The following is a 16,336-nucleotide window of genomic DNA, read 5'->3' as shown; positions in this document are numbered from 1 at the left end:
CGAGCGGCGTTACCGCGGCTGCAGATGCCATATGCCCCAGGAGCCTCTGAAAATCTTTCAGTGGAGCCGCTGTCCTGCACTTGAGCGAGCTCAGGCAGTTCAACACCGACTGGACGCGCACCTCGGTGAGACGCGCAGTCCGTGCGACCGAGTCTAGCTCGAGACCGAAACAAGAGATCCTCTACCCGGGGCCGAGTTTGCTCTTGTCCCAGTTGACCTGAAGACCCAACCGGTTGGGAGCTACAACCATGTCGGGTAGGACTTTGTACTGACATGCCCGACCCTCGAACGCAGACCGACCTAGGAAGGGTCTGTGTCGAGGCAGAATCGAGACATGAAAGTATGCGTCTTTCAGGTCTATTGCTGCAAACCAATCCTGGGGACGGTCCAGGATTGGCCGTAGCCCACCGCCCTTTTACGGTACAATGAAGTAGGGGCTGTAAAACCCCGACTTCATATCGGCTGGAGGGACCGGCTTGATTGTACCCTTCGCCAGGAGGACAGCAATCTCCACCCGGAGAACAGGAGCACTGTCCAACGAAACCGGAGTGAAGTGGACAGCCCTGAAGACCGGGGGACGCCGGGCGAACTGAATCGCATAGCCGAGTCTGATAGTACGAATGAGCCAACTGGACAGGCTGGGGAGCGTGCTCCACGCTTCCAGACACTGAGCCAGCAGGACCAAAGGCACGGCACCCTGCTGTCTGGCTGGTGTAGGCTGCTGCTTTGCCGTCTTAGCAGGGGCGGAGGACGATGCAGGCGGGCGCCCTCGGCGACGAGCGGGCTGAGGCTGAGCCACGGGCGGCTGGGTGGAGGCAGCAGCGGACCGCCGTGGCATGACGTGACTGATAGCCTCAGCCTGCTTCTGTGCAGCGGAGAACTGATGGGCGAAGCTCTCCACCGCATCGCCGAATAGGCCGACCGTGGACACGGGGGAATTTAGGAACCTCTGCTTGTCGGCATCCCGCATGTCCGCCAGGGTCAGCCAGAGATGGCGTTGCTGGACTACCAAGGTAGACATCGCATGACCAACAGCGCGTGCTGTCACCTTCGTCGCCCGGAGGGCGAGGTCGGTGGCAGCGCGCAGCTCCCCCAGCAGCTGTTGGTCAGGACCTTCCTGGGGCATTTCCAACAGCGCTTTTGCCTGGTAGACCTGCAAAAGCGCCATCGCATGCAGGGCAGAGGCAGCCTGCCCACAGGAACTGTAAGCTTTCTCAGTCAGACTGGCTGAGAATTTACAGGCCCGGGACGGGAGACGCGGCTCACCACGCCAGCCAGCGGCCGTTGGACACAGTTGCATCGCAACAGACCGCTCGACTGGCGGGATCCTCGCGTACCCCCTGGCTGCTCACCGTCCAGGGAGGTGAAGGCGGACGGGGGGCCAGGCCTCGAACGAACACTATACGGTGTCTGCCAAGACCTGGTCACCTCATCGTGCACCTCCGGGAAGAAAGGCATTGGGGCGGGACGCTGGGGCTGACCAGCGCGACCCGCCCCCAAATACCAATCATCCAGCCGCGATGGGCCGGGACAGGGTGGAGGGTTCCACTCGAGCCCGACACACAAGGCGGCCCGGGAGAGCACAGCCGAGAGTTCGGGATCCGATTCGGGCAACGTGGCGGCAGCGCGTCCGGATCTTCCTCCCCCGAACACTCAAACTCGCCTTCCGACGCAGCGATCGACATCTGATCCTCCGCCGGCGCACCAAAGGTAACGGCTGGACAGTCCGAAGAGGGCCCAGCGGAAACCAACGGCGGCAGGATGGGTTGCGGTGCTGATGAGGGGGCAGGGGCCCGCGGAGCGTTTCCGCTCGACGGGGGAGCCCTGACCGTTATCCTCAGGTCGCCCTCCCTATACAGCGCCGTACCGTCATTCCGGTTCCCGGGGCCGGAAAAAACGGTCGTACGCGGCATAGGAGAGGGGACTCCCGCTTCCTGAGACTTCAGGAAGGAGAGCCTCGACCTCAGCACCGCGATGGTCATGTTCCCACAATGGGAACATGAACCATCCACAAACGCTGCTTCAGCGTGCTGAACGCCCAAACACGAGATGCAGCGATTGTGCCCATCAGCAGGGACCAGGGAACGACCGCACCCAGTAACGCACAGACGAAATGACATACTGTCAGGGTTCGTCTGTAAAGCTCTTTTAGAAGGGGAAGTCAACTCACTCGTGCTGAAGCACCCAGGGAGCGACGCGATGTGTCAGGTACACCACTCCCTGACACACCGAGGAACCGGCCCAAATCGCTACCTCACACACACTCTTTGTGTTGCTGTGAAAACAGCAGTTTAGAGCTTATAGCTCGGCTCCTCAGACACGCGACCTCGCTGCACGTGCCCTCTTCACCAGCACCAAAGCTCGCTGCAGATCCTCTTCTGAGGCAGTGTTTTAGTAAAAAAAACACACGAAGAAAGGAGTCTTCTAAATAGGACACCAGTGAATGGCTCCGAAGCGAAAGACAGAGTGCGATTGCATCTGCTTCCTATTTATATACACCTGACGGGGGCGGTGCGCATTATGCAAATATCGCACGCCAATTCCATTGGCTTGTTTTAGTTTACACGAAGATGATAGGGCTCTCTAAGCGATATCCCAATTCGTCGGTCACTACTGACGTACGTCGAACGTGACCCACTGAAAGGGAACCAAAATGTATTCAGACACCTTGAACATTTCATTCACTAATACAGTTTATTCACTATAGTTTAAAAATTGGTAATAAAATATGACAAGATCTCAGAATTAAACTATGTCAAAAGAAATTAATCTTAATTATGTCAGATAACACTTAACCAAGACATGGTCAGGTCAAAGTTTCTGAATAATTTCTGGTTCCAAATTCTTATAAATTTTACTGTTAGTCCACTGTATGAATAATTTTTGGGTATAATATGTCACAGTTTACGTTGTTTTGCTATCCTCACTTACATAAATGAATTTTAGTGTCCTGCACCAACTACTAAAAATATATCAAAAATATCAAAAATGTCTGAATAATTTTTGGTTTGACTGTATTTGTAGCAATAGCCAACAATACATTGTATGGATTAAAATTATCGATTTTTCTTTTATGCCAAAAATCATTCGGATATTGAGTAAAGATCATGTTCCATGAAGATATTTTATACATTTCCTTCCTTAAATATATAAAAAAATTATTTTTGTGAGTGGATATGCATTGCTAAGGACAACTTTTCTCAGTATTTTTTTTTTTTTGCACACTCAGATTCCAGATTTTCAAATAGTTGCCTCGACCAAATATTATCCTATCCTAACAAACCATACATCAATGGAAAGCATTTTTGTTCGGCTTGATGTATAAATTTAAAAAAAAAAGTGACCCTTATGACTGGTTTTGTGGTCCAGGGTCACATTTCTCCTTTTTGGCATAAAGGAGAAATGGCAAAAAGGAAATTCTCCTTTTTGGCATAAAGGAGAAATGGCATTAAAACCCCCTCTCTCTTTTTTTCTAAGAGTGGTCCCTATTGCACACTACAAACAAGTTTAAATGATTAAACTGTAGAAAAATAGGAGAATTTGCATCCTCTGGTGGAGAAATTAGGACATACACTTTTCTCACATTTTATGTTTTCAGTTAACTGAAGCATTCTGTGACAGGCCACCATAATTTACTGCATTAGTGTTATAATGTATATGTATATATGGCCATTTCTAAAGGCGATTTTAATGTCATAAAGGTGCAATGAAAATATATCTCAGCTGAGCATTGACTGAGTCTGTGAGGACAAAAGCAGCTGTAGTTTTACTCTGATGTGACTGCAGTCTCAGCAGTGCATCATCATGTCACAACAGCCAGATGGAAATGCGGATTATTGTGGTGTGTGTTCTTATGTAAGGCAGCGCTGTTGTGTGTGTGCATTGTTCACCCATATCTGTGCATTTATGTGTGTTTGAGCTGATTTGACCCTGTTTTATCCTACAGCTGGCTGGCAAAGAGAGGGGCCGCAGACATGGCCGAAGCTGAGGATGAGAGCAGGAACAGCAGCCTGCAGAGGAAGAAACCACCCTGGCTCAGACTGGACATCCCCATTGCTCCGAACCCTGTGGAGGAACATAATAACTTTCTCCAGGTGGATATTTGATGCTACATTTTTGCTCAAGATCAAAGAGATGTTGTTTTAATTTGAAACACTTGTGTTTCCATGAAATAAAAAATTATATTTTACTCTTCACCTGTCCTATAGCCCGTCATGCGTAATAGCTTGTACCTGCGGAGTGCCAGTGTACCCACTGAAAACATCCAGCTCAGATGCCCACCGGTCGACCCCAATGCCTGCCGCAGACCCTCGGTCCTGCGCAAACCCTCCATCTCCCAGACCATCAAGAGGTAAGATTACACATCCACAAACACACATACACTACCGTTCAAAAGTTTGGGGTCAGTAAGATTTTTTTTTTTTTTTTTTTTTTTTAAAGAATGATATTTTTGTTTAGCAAGGATGCATTCAATTGGTCAAATGTGACAATAAAACATTAATAATATTACAGAAGATTGATTTCTATTTCAAATAAATACTGTTCTTTTAAACTTTCTATTCATCAAAGAATAATGTATCATGATTTCCACAAAAATATTAAGCAGCACAACTGTTCAGCATATTAGAATGAGCATATTAATCAGCATATTAGAATGATTTCTGAAGGATCATGTGACACTAAAAACTGGAGTAATGGCTGCTGACAATTCAGCGTTGGCATCACTGGAATATTATGTTTAAAAATTTATTAAAGTAGAAAACTAAATTATAATTAAAGCTGCAAACAACATTTACCGGGGTTCAAGCACTTTAAGGCCTTTAAGCACATAAAAACCTATTATATTTTATTCAGCAAGCATGTAAACACTTTGATCATAGATGGAAAAGACCATTTACACCCAATAGAGGCAAGTTCCTTTAGTAAGGAAAAATATGTTTTTTAAAGGTTTTTTGACAGTTATAGCACCACCTATTGCCTGATCTTCACCACTTTTTTTGGGTGTCCTCAAAGTGTGCCCATACATACGTGTGTTAATTTTGGTGAAAATATCTCATTTCGTTTTTAAGTTATAGATACTTATATATATGAAAGCATAAAAAATGACCCAAGAATGTCTTTGATTGGATTTTTTTTGCCACTTCCTACCAAATTTTTTACATTTCGGCTAAAACTTTTAGTTAATCAACTTAGGTTCCATGTTTCCTAAGCTGGTTTCGACTCGATCGGATTAACGGTTTTGAAGATATTCGCAAAAGTTTTTTAAGGGCTAAATCACAACGTTGCCCAAACCATAAGCTGAAACCTGGCAAGGCTTAAAAAAGGCCTAGAAATAAAAAAACTACAGGGTCTCAGCACTTGATGCTTGAGCTACTGGTTGCAAAATCTTTATCAAGCCTGCAGAAATGTACATCAGACAGGAAAAAGACCACATTTTTTCATTTTCTCAGTCAAACTTTGCATGCTTCTTTAGAATCATATGGCACACATGCTCCCCTCATTTCGTGAAGTTCTAAAAAGAGCAGACCAATTTTTGGTCGTTTAAATGTAATTTCGCACAGGATAACATAGCCTTTGTTTTCCCCATCTTCATAAGAGTTGAAGCATCATCAATGGCCCGATGTCCATAAAAGTTTGATAACCGTGCACACCCGATGTTGTGAAGCTGTATGCAAATCGGTCAGGAAGAGGGCCACTTTCGGCCATTTCATGTGATTTGCCATAGAAGTACAGCATTTTTACACCTTTTTAACAGTTATATTGCCAGCAATGCTCCGATCTCCATAAAAGTTGGCATGCTTCTTTAGAGTCATATGCTGCATGTGCTCCCTTAATTCCGTGTTCTGAGTTTTTTTTTTAAGATTTATAGGCTTTTAGGTATATTTAGCCAGGTCTTATAGCGACCAAAAGAGTAAAGGTTTTTTTTTTATTCTTATTGATTAGAGAGTCCAGAGAGTTGTCCTGTGCTGGTTTTGGTCCAATCGGGTCAAAAACCTAGGACTAGTTCGCAAAAGTAGTTTTTTCAAAAAGCCCAAATACCTGAAAATTTTGGTGATGAGTGAATCCAAGACATGCAACTGTGTTTGGTGTAAATATCAAATATCATTTCTTTTTTTGAGTTATAGCTATTTTAGTAGAAGTGGCTCTGCCAACATTGTACGTTTTGGCGCCCCTTTTTTTTCAAAAGTTTTTTCAAAAACCACAAAATAGCCGAAAATTTTGTTGATGAGTGAATCCAAGACATGCATCTTGTCCGCCTTGAACACGCTTGAACCCCTAATAATAATTCACAATATTTTTTGTTTTTAATATATTTTAAATAAAATAAATGGCAGCCTTAATTGGTGAGTATGAGAGACTTCTTTCAAAAACATAAAAAAAAAAAAAAAAATCGAAACAACCCCAAACTTTGACCAGTACTGTAGAAATTCTACTGGGTAGAATTTCACTAATGGCACTGAATTAAATTTCAAAAAATAATATTTTTCAATCAGCTTTCAAAAATATTCCCCCTGTCTTCCACTGGTTGGTCAAACTGATTATCCCGTCCCAAACTTACATTATCAGTTAAGCCAATGTTTTCCTAGTGGCACAAAAGGCATAGCATTTACATTTTAGTATATGCCAAGTGTCTTAGCAGTAGGAAAAGAAATGTAACAATGAAAATTGTAACTTTATTTACTGTTCACTTGTACTTTACAATTTTCTTTAGTGTGTACCATGTGTTGTTTTTGCATAGTTGTGTCTTTTGTGATGCTTTGTTGTGTTGGGTCATTTTGTTGACAAGCTAATGGTGACAAACTAATTTGCTTGCAGGAATGTAAAAAGTTATTTGAAAAGTCATTTATCTTGTCAAATTCCCTTAAACAAACAGATACACCCATGCAAATCCACATATAATGGCAAAAATGTGCATTAGCATAATGCTGGTTGGCACAGTAGCAAAACTGATTGCGTAGTGTTCACAGCCTTGTTTATTTTAGTGTCATATTTGATTTGCTCAAAGTCAAAACTTGTTTTAATGCCAGGTTGGTACACTCACTATGTCATTGTGCATTGCTGTTTGAAGAGGAGATCAGGAATAAAAGATTTTTGGCTACCATTGTCCCATTTCAGTTCCATGGGGGAAATATGTTTCTGAAAAGTTGCACAACTTTTTCTAAAATGTATTCTTTATTTAGTACATACAGTATGTCTTTAATAATTAATTAGACCTCCTGGAAAATCCATCTTAAACTTTTAGCTGACTTTGTAGCTAGTCCAAGCTGGTCAACTGGTCACTGTATAGCAAAAACCAGTTTCCAATATTAGAATTAAAGACTATCTGAGGCCAGTTAAAAACCAGATACGATGTTCCAAAACATTGGAGCTGGATTTTTCAACAGATGCATCCTATTCTCTGATTTAATGACATAAAATCTAAAATTAAATTTAGGGGACCTGTTACCACAACTTAAACAAATGCAATGGTTGCAAGATGATAAAAATCCTAGTTGCAAACATTATTTTGATGAGTGCTGTTGACATAATGTTGATCAATACATCCACTTAATATTGTGTATAATGTAAACTGAAATTTCTTTTATTATTATTATTATTATTTAGTAATTAAGTTGTAGTAACTTAAATGAAATTGTCTTGATATGTCTTCGGCATTGAATTTCTAGTTCCCATTCAATCGGTCACGTTCGACATACGTCGGACAGACCGACAAAATAGGAATCTTGCTAGACAGGCCAATTTACTTAGAGTGTAACTAAAACAAACCAATGCACATTGGCATGCAATCGTTTTCAGCAGCTGCTCTGCCTCGCAGTGCGGGTACTTAATGAGCAGCAGGTGCGTTGCATCGTTAGCTTTTCGCTGCGGAGCCAAGTGGTTCATTTTGTTCCTGTCTCTAATCTGCAAGCAGTGTTTCTAAAAAGAGCCAGTTCTTCAAGAATGAAGCTTTCTCTTCATTGGTGTTTGCATGACGGCACTATGGCAGTGATCGAGTCCTCTCGTTTGTGTGTGTGCGCGCCTTCAGTGAGTCCATAAGGCCTTTTAGGCTGTGCTTACAGCTGGTGACTGTGCGCATTTTCAGAGCACAATTTCCCTCATGTGCTTCAGCACCAAGAGAGAGCAAGTCTCCTAAAAGAGCTTACATGGGTGTGAGTTGCGTCTTCCAAAGATGACATTCCACCTGTGTGTTTCTGGATGCAGTCGTTTCCTGTCCTCACTGATGGACACAATCACTGTTTCACGTGTCTGGGCATAGTGTGCTGAAACGATGTTTGTGGGTGATTCATGTTTTTGCACGAGAACATGATCACATCGACATGCCGGTCGCGACTCTTCTTTCACCGGTAAGCTTGAATCCCCTCTGTTGTTGGCCAGCTGCCGCTTGTGTGTAAAAGCACAGCCACGGGTCTGCCCGACACTCTGGGAGACCACGGAGATCAGCTAGAGCAGATCTCTCGCTCCTCTGCGTGTCGTGTGCCGTTGAGCTGTCGGGCTACAGTCACAGCAACCCAGCACTCACTCGGCGCTCTAGAGTTCGCGGCCTCCTTGCCTGTTCTCCATTGTAGCGCCCTCTCTGGTGCACTAGAAGAGGTCTACTTTGGTGAAATGGCTTGGGTGACTTGAGGATTGAGGGCTTCTCCTTCGGGGAACCAACCCCCTAGGGCCCCTCCCCCTCTAGCACATTACAAGCTGTGCAGCTTCTGGATTGGATTGTTGGTCTTTCTCATAGGAGAACCTAGCATTTCATTCAGGGCTCCAGCTGAGGGTAAGATGTCAATTGCTGCATCGGAGAGAAGGCTGTTATGCTCTGGAAATTAGGGTGATGCCGGTGTGTGCTTATGCAGACTCAAATTCAGACTTTACAGCCATGCTTTCCCAGGTCTTTCCGGATGTGCATGGAAAATTTGGCAGAAGGGAACTATATTAGTGCCAAAAATATGGAACGCCAAAAGTGCCATAATCTGCATATTTTTTTTCCTCTCTCACTACTCTCAATGGTGGGGTGGCTGTGCACAGACCACACCCGCCCTGCACGAGAGGCCAAGGCACTCTTGCCAGACGATGTTCACATCAGTTGTCCAGAAGCGCCCCCCTGGCTTACCTTGCAGAGGTGCGAGAAGTTGTCAAGCTAAAACCGCTTTCTCGACGCTCCCATCTCACAAGGTGGCCTTTTCTGCGACACTGTCGGGAACAGGGGAGCTTCTCCTGACAAACCATTTGAGTTCCTCATGGGCTGCCCCTCAGTCTGCTTGTCGCCAATGGTGTTTGAGTTTGAGAAGGCAACCAAAGCCTCTCCTGCGTCCCCTGCCCAACCGTGGAACAGGTAAGTGTTGCAGAGCACACTCAGACTCCGCTACGGGCCACCACGCAAAGAGAGCCCCCCCGAGCTGTTCCTGCTTTCCACCTCGCTGCACCACTGCGGGTACGCCTACAGTCCCCTTGATCCCGCTTGTGCGGTCTCTGCGAGCCTGGCTAGTGCTTCCCAGTCCATCTTGCTGGCTCATTCGGACCATCAGGGTCAGCTATGCGATTCAATTCGCCTGGCGTCCCCCCAAGTTCAGGGGCATCCACTTCACTTCAGTGAAAGCAGCCAATGCCCATGTCTTGCATGCGGAGATCATGGTCCTACTGGCAAAGGACACGATAGAGCCGGTCCCTCCAGCTGATATGATGTTGGGGTTCTACAGCCCCTACTTCATTGTACCCAAGAAAAGTGGTGGGTTACGACCGATCTTGAACCCGCAAGTTTTGAATCTGAGCCTTCACAAACTACTGTTCAAGATGCTCACACAGAAACACATTTTCAGGTGCATCCATCCCTGAGATTGGTTTTCAGCAATCAACCTGAAGGACACATACTTTCATGTCTCGATTATCCCTCGACACAGGCCATTCCTGCGCTTTGCGTTCAAGGGTCGGACATGTCAGTACAAGGTCCTGCCCTTTGGGCTGTCCCTGTCTCCCCACGTCTTTACCAAGGTCGCGGAGGGAGCCCTTGTTCCCATAAGAGAACAGGATGTTCACATCCTCAGCATTTTTGACAACTGGCTCATGCTAGCTCACTCTCGGGATCAGTTACGCAAACACAAGGACCTAGTGCTCAGTCACCAGGTCAACTGGAAAAAGAGCAAACTCGCCCTCCTGCAGAGGATCTCTTCTCTCAGTATGGAGTTGGATTCAGTCAAATAGACAGCATGCCTCATGCCTCATATATGTAATTCCACAGTTGCTCCTAAACTAAGGCTGTGTCTTTCCCTTTGGGAGAACCCATGTCTCATAAGTTTGGAGTCACCCCACTAACTTCCATATGTAGTACAGCCTATGGGTTAGTCCATATGTACATCCCCACATAACTCCTTCGGGGAAGGATGTGGCTTCCGCAGTGTTCCTTTGCCAGTAAAAGGGTACACTTTTCCAGTGTTACCCAATAGTTTCACTGAATGGGTTATGTGGAACAGCAGTGATCGACACTCTCTGTGTTAGCCCTGTCCCACTGCAAGGGGGTGCAGGAGGCTTGCACAGAGCACTGGAAGGGGGGCAGCACCTGTGAAGCTTTAGTAGGGATTCGTCAGTCTGTCCTACATATGTTGAACGTGATCGACTGAAAGGGTACGTTTCGGTTACAAAGGTGACCCTCGTTCCCTGAATGAGGGAACGGAGATGTATGTCCCATCGCCACAGTCGCTGTGCCCTGCTGCGTGGCCAGCTCACCTGCTCGGCTCCTTAGCGAAAACCTAAAGATGCAATGCACCTGCTGCTCATTAAGTACCCACACTGCGAGGCAGAGCAGCTGCTGCAAATGAGTGCATGCCAATGTGCATTGGCTCGTTTTAGTTACTCTCGAAGTAGATTGGCCTCTCTAGCGAGATTCCTATTCATCACTCTGTCCTTCAGGGAACGAGGAATACCTTTGTAACTGAGACGTTTCCAGCATGCTTTGCATAGGACTGGATAAGGAGAATAAATGTTAAAATTATTGATATTTGATGTGTTTTTAGTAAATGGAAATCAGTCAGTGTTTATTGCTGTTATTTCTGACATTAAAAAGATTTAAAAGATTCAAAGTTTTTGTGGTTACATTACTACCAAGAGTAGTGTTCTTGGTAAATAACTTACATATAGTATGTGCTGTTAAAGGGTTAGTTCACACAAAAATGAAAATTCTGTCATTAATTACTCACCTTCATGTCGTTCCACACCCGTTCACCTTCGTTCATCTTCGGAACACAAATTAAGAAATGTTTGATGAAATCCGAGAGGTATATGATTCGTCCATAGACAGCAATATAATCAACATTTGCAAGGTCCAGAAAGGTACTAAAGACATTGTAAAACCGTTGACGTGACTACAGTGGTTCAACCTTAATTTTACAAAGTGGCAAGAATACTTTTTGTGTGCAAAAACAAAACAAAAATAACGATTTTATTCAACAATCTTCTCTTTCCTGTCATTATCCTTACACAGGTGATGCAGTATGCACAGTGAAGGCTTCTGTGTTTATGTCTGAATGCCAGTCTGTATTGGCCAAAGCTGCACATGTGAGCAGCACGACGCATTCGTGTGATACTGACGCAGGAGCTGGCTAATAATGAGTCGGTGTTCTGACGTAGAACCTGGAAGTGCTGGACATAAACAGTGTATGAGAATGACACATGAGAAGATATTGTCGAATAAAGTCATTATTTTTGTTTTATTTTTGTGTAAAATATTCTCGTCGCTTAATAAAATTAAGGTTGAACCACTGCAGTCATGTAGACGGTTTTAACAATGTCTTTAGTACATTTCTGAACCTTGAAAGTGTGGATTTTATTGCTGTCTATGGAGGAGTCATATAACTGTCTGATTTTATCAAAAATATCTTAATTTGTGTTCCGAAGATGAATGAAGGTCTTACAGGTGTGGAATGGCATGAGGGTGAATAATTAATGGCAGAATTTGAACTGAAATATATAAGATTAATTGTTTCCAGGGCCACCACTCAATTATGTTGAAATTAGTTGGAACTAGAGCTGCACTATTTTATTTTATTTTATTTTTTATTTTTTGAAATAGAGATCACGATTCTCCCATGATCCTGAACAGAAACTTAAACAAAACAACATGTAATTTATTAGAGTTTCTGACAAAATATTAATTACTGCAGTCTATTTAAAAAATCGTGTTGAATGAATGATTCAATGACTCCTGAATAAATACTTCACTTAATTGTTTCATTACTGGATGAATCAGCATTTTTGAACAAATCTCTTGAATGAATGATTCAATGATAACAGTCATTTGTAACAATGTAATCTAAACAATCGTTATTTGAAGCGCCAAGTTCCACTATTTTGATTGCTTCCGTAGACATCAGTGTTTATATCAGAAATATACATATATATATAACTTTTATCTCAGTAGGCTACTTCTGTGATAATTTGAATATTTTAAACACATAAATAACGATAATATGTGGTTGAAAAGATGGTTTGTGAAGCTGCTTCATAGCTAAACATGACTGCTTTCTCTGGGTCAGCGGCAGCATGAACAGATTCGAATGTTTCAGTATGATTTTGTCAAAAGTTTAATAGACACAGGCGAATTGTAATAAGATCATATGGGTGTTTAAATCAAGATCGCAATCTTTTAATGATTAATAGTTCAGATCTTAATTTTGTTTGAGTAATCAACTTTAAAAAATTGTGGGCTATAGAAATTAAGTTCCTCTAACTTAATGTAGCTTGGTTGAACATCATGTCATAGAAGTTGTCATAACTCAAACTGTTACATTAATCTTTTTAGATGCTGTGACTAAACTAAAGGCTAATGCATTATTAAAGACAGTACAGATACTAAATAAAGAATAAACCTAAGAATCTGTTTTGCATCTGTCTTCTGTGGTAATTCTTTTCAAATCTCTGACTGCTTCTTAAGTAACAAGTGCTGTTTATCTTAATGGCTTACAATGTTTTATCTTCCTGGTATGGCTGAAGTTCTCCACTGTGAGGAGACACCGCAGTAAATCAAACTAATGTATTTATGTTCCTTTTGACTGCATGTGTGCATCTTTTTCAGCATCTGTTCTTGTGCTCATATATTGTATGACAGAGTCTGTCCTCTTTGTTAACTTCCTTTCTGCTTTTCTACTGCAATTAATATGATCCAGTCAGCTTTTTAAATGCAACATTTTTTTTCCATCTCTGCTTTTCTTCTGTATCTAAACTGCTTGCTTTTCTATCTTTTCTCTTCCCCTGTTTTCTCATCTGCCTTTCCTGATCCTCCTCACTTCATCCCCTCCAGTCCCACAGGGAAGAGGGTACGCTTTGAGCAGATGAGCACCGTCCTGGTTAAAGGCCAGTGTTTCTCACGTCTGGAACCCCCCAGACGTCAGTCACTGCCACAAATCGTCCTCAGGTAACGTGGAACCAATATGGACCCACTGAAGTCAAAATTTATTTACAGTCAGATACACTTTCATTTCAGTTTTTAGGTATAATGTAGTTTCCATGTGTGTCGTTTTTGCTAATTAATGATCTAGATGAGGCGGGAGGCATTTTTGTTTGTCTTTTAACAGTCTTTCATCAGTTTTTCGCCCACACGAAGTTTAAGATGAATTATATAAAATAGCATAGCCCCTTTGACAGCTATTTGCCGCTCCCTGATCATCCATAATGCTTAATTTGGCTTTGAAAGAATGTCAGAACACACACAGAGTCCTCCACAAACTTGAAAAGGAACTCCTCTACAAAAACAAGAGCGTATCAAAGCCTTCACATCTGTGTCTATGGGTTTGGCTATGTTTTAAGATAATCAACTGATAGTATATTGACTCTTGAGTCCGCCATGTGTCTACCATCAAAGGAATATCTGAGCTGTGGGAGAAGAACATGTTACGGCAGAAAGTGTTATTCACAATGCTGAAAAAAAACTTATGTGGGCCTCTTTCGGCTATTTTCAACTCTGCCGTTGATTGTGACTCATGCTTTATTAATGTAAACTTTGTTTTGCACAGGTTTCTGGAGTGTAGGCTGTGGATGTTTTGTCTATATTATTACTGAGTCATTTGGGGAAAAAAATTAATAATCATGGTTCTTTTATTGCATTGACACTACTACACAGCCCTAGTTTCTAGTAAGAAATAAAAACTACATTTTATTTAAATGTTTATACATCTAAAAGTAATAGTGGGAAGAAAAAAAAAATCTTTCAACTTAAATATATGCATTTATTTGATCAAAAAATACAGTAAAACAATACAGTACAATAATAATGTTGTGGAATACTTTAATGGCTATTTAAAATAACAGTTTTCTTATTTTAATATAATTTAAAATGTAATTTATCCCTGAAAAATCTTTATTTTTAGTGGCCATTACTCCAGTTTTCAGTGTCATGTGATCCTTCAGAAATCATTCTAATCATACTAAGTTTTGCTGCTTAAAATTTTTGTGGAACCCATGATGCTTTTAGACTTCTTTGATGTCTATTCCTATTCAAAAGAATAGCATTAAGTTGAAATATAAATCTTTTGTAGCTTATTTAAGACTTTACTCCCACTTTTGATCAAATTAATGCATCCATTGGTGAATAAAAGAATATCTTAAAAAAAAAAAAAAAAAAATCTTACTGACACCAAACTTTTGAATGGTAATGTACAGTCAAACCAAAAAATATTCAGACATTTTTTATATATTTTTACTAGTGGGTGCAGGAAACTATAGTTCATTTATGTAAGAGAGGATAGCAAAATAAAGTAAACACAAAAATTCTTCATACAGTGGACTACCAGTAAAACTGATAAATTTGGCACCAAAAATTATTCAGACACTTTGACCTGACCATGTTTTGCTTAAGTGTTATCTGACATAATCAAGATACATTTTTTTTCTGACACAGTTTAACTCTGAGATCTTGTCATATTTTATTACCATTTTTTTAAACTATAGTGAATATAAATTAAATGTTCAAAGTGTCTGAATAAATTTTATACAGTGTTATAATATATATTATAAATTGATATAAAGGAAAGACAATATATAATTTTTTTATTTAATAAATTCATCATACATAAAAATTATTTAATTTAGGAAACATATCTTGTCTTTATAATAGCAAAATTATTTTTATCTAATGCAGTGGGTCTTTATATATGAAGATATGTAGCTGCCTTTATATTTTATTAATGGGATCCTCATATATTTAGAGGTCCTGAGCATCAACATGTTTGAAAACCCCTGCTCTAAAACAAAGTGTAGTTGTACCATATCCCCATTCAAATTCAGGACTCCTCCCCTCTGCCACTGACAAAACTATCCACAAGTTAATTGATTAACTGTCCAGACTGATAACTGTTAAAGGCCACTGATGTGCACGGTTCTTACAGTGCATGTTGGGAATTGCATGTCAAATTGAGATGGGTGGTGAATGATGTTTAATTTCCTCCACCAGGGTATTTGGAGGACAGAGTATTTTGCCTTGGAAATGTGCTATCTTTACCCTTACAGATGAGGAAATATGTGAAATTCAGCATGTTTGCCTTCTCTGTAGGACAGTGTATTATTGCTTGAGGCATGTGTGATTGTATGTGTGAGTGTGCGTGTATGTGTGGTTGTGATTGAATTGTGCAAACTAAGTCTTAGAGTCCCAGTTCTCACACTTACCTCAGGTTTCGGCATGTCCCCTACCCTCTCTCTCTCCCTCTCTCTCTGTCTTTCTCTTTTAGTCGGATGAGCTGGTATTTTACTGGATGTTTACACACACACTCCTCAAACACTATCTGAGTAGGCGGCAAGAGTAGTTGTTGGGCTACAAGTGAATCACTGCTGTATGGTCTCGGACACGTAAGGGTCTGTTTAAGTGTTTAAGCGAGTCTTGATCCTTTGGATTGAAGCAGATTTTCTGCTTGAGCTCTAGCATCAAGGAAATGTCTTATTTGCCTCTCTGACTTGATGTGATGTAGAGGGTAGAAGGAAGGACAAGCCAATATTTCACTCATTGTGAAGGCTTGAGTTCCTCCTCTACCTCAGACATGACCTTCCTTGCCTCCTGGGATGAGTTAGACAGGTAGGTTAATTTTATGTTGCACAGTGTCTTTATGATTGAGGAACTTCATATTGTGGATTTTTGGATATTTTGGAATTTTCAAGACTCCTTTTTTAAACAAACTGCCAGCCAACTTTTTTTAAATTGAAAATTTAATTTAATTTAATTTAATTGTGAATGTAGGTGTTGTGAATGTCAAACCTTGTTTTTTGGAGTGTGTTTATATTTTTATAATTTTAACGAGTCTTCTTTAGTAGGGTTGTTTAGTTTGGTTTATGGTTTATTATCTTATGTGTTTGGATTTTATTACAC

At 41.7% G+C, this 16,336-nt stretch overlaps 1 protein-coding gene across 2 annotated transcripts in view; it reads left to right on the top strand.

The window, feature by feature from the left end:
• Nucleotides 1-16,336, top strand: part of rhbdf1b (rhomboid 5 homolog 1b (Drosophila)) — a 59,639-nt gene that overhangs the window by 23,115 nt on the left and 20,188 nt on the right. The window contains exons 2-3 of one of the 2 annotated variants that reach the window (XM_067369476.1): nucleotides 3,947-4,094; nucleotides 4,209-4,351. In XM_067369476.1, coding sequence (XP_067225577.1) covers nucleotides 3,975-4,094; nucleotides 4,209-4,351 — 263 coding nt within the window. In that variant the 5' untranslated portion in view covers nucleotides 3,947-3,974. Of the gene's footprint in view, nucleotides 1-3,946; nucleotides 4,095-4,208; nucleotides 4,352-15,677; nucleotides 16,046-16,336 lie in introns of those variants that run through there. The other variant, XM_067369477.1, reaches the window with a different exon arrangement.

The sequence above is a fragment of the Chanodichthys erythropterus genome, chromosome 19, assembly GCF_024489055.1.
Source record: "Chanodichthys erythropterus isolate Z2021 chromosome 19, ASM2448905v1, whole genome shotgun sequence".
Classification (NCBI taxonomy): Eukaryota; Metazoa; Chordata; class Actinopteri; order Cypriniformes; family Xenocyprididae; genus Chanodichthys; species Chanodichthys erythropterus.
This window is presented reverse-complemented; position numbering and strand designations above follow the sequence as displayed.